Source organism: Opisthorchis viverrini (genome assembly GCF_000715545.1).
Source record: "Opisthorchis viverrini unplaced genomic scaffold opera_v5_35, whole genome shotgun sequence".
Taxonomy (NCBI): Eukaryota; Metazoa; Platyhelminthes; class Trematoda; order Opisthorchiida; family Opisthorchiidae; genus Opisthorchis; species Opisthorchis viverrini.
Genome location: NW_008751691.1, coordinates 1,422,051 through 1,427,579, shown reverse-complemented (window position 1 = coordinate 1,427,579; position 5,529 = coordinate 1,422,051). Strand labels below are relative to the sequence as shown.

At 48.2% G+C, this 5,529-nt stretch overlaps 2 protein-coding genes across 2 annotated transcripts in view; one reads left to right on the top strand and one right to left on the bottom strand.

Moving 5' to 3' along the window:
* Window positions 1-5,529, bottom strand: part of T265_02742 (hypothetical protein) — a gene marked incomplete at both ends in the record, with an annotated part of 27,348 nt that overhangs the window by 9,661 nt on the left and 12,158 nt on the right. The window contains one exon of the mRNA XM_009167057.1: window positions 1,643-1,967. Within this exon, the coding sequence (XP_009165321.1) occupies window positions 1,643-1,967 (325 nt within the window). The remainder of the gene's footprint in view (window positions 1-1,642; window positions 1,968-5,529) is intronic.
* The window catches only part of T265_02743 (hypothetical protein), a gene marked incomplete at both ends in the record, with an annotated part of 29,934 nt that continues 27,709 nt past the window's right edge, over window positions 3,305-5,529 (top strand). Inside the window, one exon of the mRNA XM_009167058.1 lies at window positions 3,305-3,499. Coding sequence (XP_009165322.1) covers window positions 3,305-3,499 — 195 coding nt within the window. The remainder of the gene's footprint in view (window positions 3,500-5,529) is intronic.

Sequence of the window (5,529 nt, the reverse complement as noted above, 5' to 3'; positions counted from 1 at the left end):
GGTGGTTACTGTCGACTACAATATGAAACTCGTTGTTGAAACTGATGCGTCCGACATCGCTATTGGTGCATCCCTGAGCCAGGGTAGCCGGCCGGTCGCCTTTTTCTCCAGAACCTTGACTGCAAGCGAGAGAAATCATTCTGCTGTTGAAAAAGAAGCATATGCTATAGGCGAAGCGATCCACAAATGGCGCCACTATCTCCTCGGGAGACATTTTAAATTGATTACGGATCAGCGTTCGGTCGCCTTTATGTATGGGAACCAACAGAAAAGTAAAATAAAGAACGACAAGATTGAATGGTGGGAAATCGAGTTGGTAGGGTATAACTACGACGCCGTCTATAGACCTCGAACAGATAATCGCGTTGCTGATACCCTATCTCGTAACCTTTGTGCCAACATTGCTGGGACGGAAAAACTTGAAGAGCTTCACAACATATTATGCCATCACGGGGTCACGAGATTTGCACATTTTGTTCGTTCTAAGAACCTTCCTTTTTCAGTCAGCGATATCCGACGTGTGGTGTCCAACTGTTCCACATGCTCCGAGCTCAAACCAAAATTTTGTGACACTTTTCGTGGCCAGCTTATCAAAGCCACACAACCGTTCGAACGCCTTAGTATCGACTTTAAAGGCCCACTTCCCTCAAACACTCGTAATAAGTACCTCTTAACAATCATTGACGAGTATTCTCGATTCCCTTTTGCTTATCCGTGCGCCGATACATCCTCTTCCACTGTAATTCGTTGTTTGAGTCAACTGTTGTCAGCGTTTGGTATGCCTGCTTATATTCACTCAGATCGCGGTTCTGCATTCATATCAACTGAACTCAAACAATTTTTGTTCAATAAAGGCATTGCCAGTAGTCATACCGCTGCATATACTCCACAATGTAATGGTCAGGTTGAACGACTTAATGGGGGGCGAGATGGCCCAAGTGGTAAGAGCGCGAATTTACTGACTGGAAGGTCCGTGGTTCGAATCCGACCTCCGCCTCTCGAATTTCCCTGTCTAGGCTTGGGCAACCTGGCAGTACCCCAGCCCTCGTGCTTCCTTCAGGTGGCATGGCAGCTAGGCACCGAAAGGGGGCTACAGCTGAATGATTTTTTTCTACGACTTAATGGTACCCTTTGGAAGACCATCTGCCTGGCTCTAAAGTCACGAGGCTCGCCTGTCACACATTGGGAGGTTGTCCTCCTTGATGCCCTTCATTGTATCAGATCCCTGTTATGTACTAGTATCAACTGTACCCCACACAAACGTTTCATGCCGTTTACACGACGAACAGCCTCCCTACCTACCTGGCTTACTGGCCCTGGGCCAATCNCAGGGGCTAGGGGAGTCAGGAACCAAACAAGCAGCGAATAAGGCGGCTATGCCGATAGAAATACACCGGGACAGGTGTGATTTACTGGCAGAATGCCAGATAATGATCCAATAGTGGTGGTGAATGGTATCCCCCAATCCAAATAAAACTGACTGCATAATAGGGAAGGAAGTCATGGAACCTAAATAACAGGACTTGAGAGGTATGTTAGTCCAGCAGATAACTCAGGAAAGAGACAATGCATGCGTGAATTACCGACGGGTTGTAGGCACCATACACCAGCTTAATGGGGGAACCAGAAAGATTGAAATTACCTGAATATCATCCATACCACCCGGACCCAGAGTAAGCGAACGCAGATTGGCCTGCATCAGTTCCGCGTGGCGAGCGCAGACCACTTTACCCGAAGCATCCATAGACATGGCCGGTTCATCTCGCCCAAGTGAAATAACAATGGTGCCCTCGTCGTAACCGATCGCGACAGTCTGCTTGCCACGGTAACAAGCCATTGCCCAAATGCGCTCCAGACCATAGTTTAAAGTGGATTCAAGACGATAGGTGCCCGAGTGCCAGACACGAACAGTACCGTCCTCCGAACCAGTCAGAATAATCGGGAGCTCTGGATGAAAGGCGACCGCACTGTGAAAATAAGAACAAGTGACCAGTGAAGCAAATGATAAGGTGGAAGAAATGGTGCAATTCAAGGTCTGATGGACGAATTCCATCCAGCTGATCGTATGAGGTCATATGAGACTATGAGGATGGTTTTAAACATCACTATCCATGACTGATCGAATACTCAGCTAACAGAGCTCATCAACACCAGCATTAGGCGACCGGCCAGTAGCGACCAGTCTGACGGCCGTACAGATGGAAAGAATGGTAACGCGATTACCAATGAAAAATAGAATAGTCTCAGAATCTTGCGGGAACCGAAGGCAATGAAGGTACCTGTGAAATGTGCTGGAAGGTACGCTCATACATTAACAAAGGACTAAGCACCGACGATGCGTAAAACGGTTTTCGGTCCGACCCGTCAGAACAAGCTCATCCGAGAAATAACTAGGTTGTTTGAACCAATCTGTGAGCAAGAACGCGCATCAGGCAGGTGGAACAATCAATCATCATACTTCTATCTGAAAAGCAACTGTTCCAACCACAAAGGTATCAACCCGATGCGTCATAATGCGACAACTGTCTGAAATAATAGTTCGATCGGCACATGAGACACGATCCCTGGAACAACAAGTAGGGTTTCGCCTGGTTAGCGGATGTGTTGATCACATATTCTGATAGCTCAGTGGTCAAAGCGCCAGCTTAGTGACCGGAAGATCCGCGGTTCGAAGCCAATCTCAGCATCTCGACCGCTCCTATGTAAGCTTGGACGACCTGGAAATATCCGAGCCCTCGTGCATTCTTCCGTTGGCATGACCGCTAGGCACCCATAGGGTGCTACGGTTGGATGGTTTTTCTCTTCACATTATGTAGAATACTTGAGCAATCCCATAGACACGAGTGGCCGCACTTTCAATAGAGGCTTTGACCCCGCAGATGGACCAGTCCTTCTACATATCCTGGGACAAGAAGGAAGGCCCCTAAAGTTTGGAAATACGCTCCGTGCGCTTCATCCTCAAGCTTCCGGACATTTAAAACTTTACACCGAAATGTTCGGAAGTTTTCTTGCAACCGGTGGGGCTCGACAAAGTTATGTTGCCTCTCTCTGCCTCTGCTGTCGAGGACGCTGAAACCAGCTTGCTGATGGCACCTTGATTCGACATGATGGTAGGATGCATCTATTTTAATGCTATCCAAAGGTGTAGAGAGCATTCCCTTGAGGGGACGAAACCTCGTTCTTTACTCGTGGTTGTATGGTCACCAACCTATTGTTGCAATTGGTGATGATTATGACTGGTTTCAACTCCGAACTCTTGTTGGCAAAAGGCACACGGGGGGACAGGCCAACTTAGCAACGCGAAATGAAGGCGTCCAAAATCCAACTCAGTACTATGGGATCTTCACATCCTCCTGGCTATCAACCGTATAATTTTCCTCACACGTGGTTGGAAACTCTACAGGACATGGCACATAACCGGCCCGAGTGGCAAGCATGCTGTCAATTCCTAGTGAACCGTCCAGCTGAAGTTAGCCCGTCGTTGTGTACTGGGCTCTTGGTGAGTGGAATTCACAAAGGACATCGGGTCAATCCAACTGATGGCATCGCACTTTGGTAAGATACTCAGGTGCTTCTATCGCGTCGTTCTTCCAAGATGTAAGTGGCCTGTTGTTGATGGTAGTTTATCAGGATCCATCTCCTAAATGGAGTTATACAAACTGAATTTAAAAATTTGCATTTTAACCCGAAAAGTGAAAACTCATCCAAACGTAATAACGGCCTTGGTACCAAATTGCCATTCTGAAGAAATCTATCAACTACCAACTTGCACACTAACTGTTGGTTTATTATATCCACAGATGGGAATTAATTGAAGTAAGGTGATTCCAAGGAGATCGCTACGAGGTGGGAGGGTTTTCAATCACTTGGGAGGGACCTCTATTAGACCAAATCGCATCCGGTGTCGTGGTTGACGGGAGCATTGCTAAGAATATTCCAGGGAGTCTTCCTGAGGATACTCTAGATGTGCACTGGAGATCACGGCTTCGAAGCGAAAGCAGCACTGGTTAGCTCGAGAAAGATCAGCCATTATGGAACGAATTTACTGACCGAGGGATCCACCGTCCGAACCCAAACTCAGCATCTCGACTGCTCATGGCAACCTGACAGTATCGGCTTTTTTATTGGCATGGCAGCTATGCACCGAGAGTATCACAGCAGGATGCTTTTATCTGACCTAAAGCTGTTATCTTGTCGTGGTGGTCGGGCTTCTGTTCTGCAATGAGCCTGCAGGCTATACTGCCGGAACTCAGTTCCCCAAGGTTCAACCATGCCAGAAGGGCCAACTGGGAGCAGTCCGAAGAAGAAAAAAGCGAGTCTTGGTGCTGCGAGGAATCGTATTACGAGGCGTATCATTCAATACGGTCGAAATACTTTTAAAACCTAAGAGTCAGGCGCTGCTCAAAAGGCTCCTGCTTCGTGCAGTTGCACTATGAGTGAGACAGTAATACCTTACTTGCTGCGTCCTCGGGACAGGCTGGCTGGTCTCTGCAGTCAAGTGGGTCGGATTGTTGAGCCGTTGTCCCGTGGATGGGTCCTCCAGGAAAACCCTAACCGTCGTCTCGCGATCCAGACTTCTGGTCCGCGAACAAAACCCTACATTGTCCCACTACCTTAAGCTTTTGAGTCAACGGCTTGAGATGGTGTACCTAAATCAAGCTCCCTCAACCGCCTTGAGCAACCGAGAAGTTTTAGTCGCTCTTGCAGCTCTTTGATCACTCGCCCTCCCACACACCCATCGAATGTTGTGCGATGCTGCTGCTATTCCCATAGCCATTGTTCCGTATCTAAATTATTAACTGGAGAAGTAAACCAAAATAATTTCCTACTAACCTAAAATGGTCTGATGCACGTTGCAGCCTTCAATGTCCGCACTCTATGTCAAATTGAGCAACAGGTATCTCTTGCTGAAACCTGTCGATGTATGGTGTCTCCGAAACACACATGTAAGACCCCACTTCTGCCGTGTACCTCAAGCCGCTTAGGACGAGCCCAGATGTCCCACGTTTCACTCTTCGGGCATCCGGTGATCCTGACGCAATGGCTCGTGGTATCTACGGTGCGGGAGTTGCACTCAGCCCCAAGGCTGAAAGCGCTTTAATGGAATGGATCCCAGTAAACGGTCGTCTTTGAGCTATGTGGTTGCCTGTCGCGAGTGTTGCGGTCCAGCAGGAAGAACGGATATAATAGTCCTGGCGGGTGATATGAATGTCTAAGTTGAATGGCTAAATGCAGAAGAAGCACAGTTTGGAGTGGGTGTTCGCGTTACGGACAACGGGGAGCGGCTTTTTTTAGTTGTGTGCTAATCATCGTCTGCACATGGCCAGTACGAGATACCAGCACAAACGCTCAAATCTACTGACTTGGAAGTCACCAAACCCAGGACAGTCATGGACCAAGTTGGATCACGTGGCTATCAGTTACCGATGGACATCCTCTGTTAAAGACTGCCGTTCCGCCTACGTCACCTGTGGCGTACGCGTGACATCAGCTTAACCGTCAAGGGTCGAGTTTACAATGCTGCGGTGC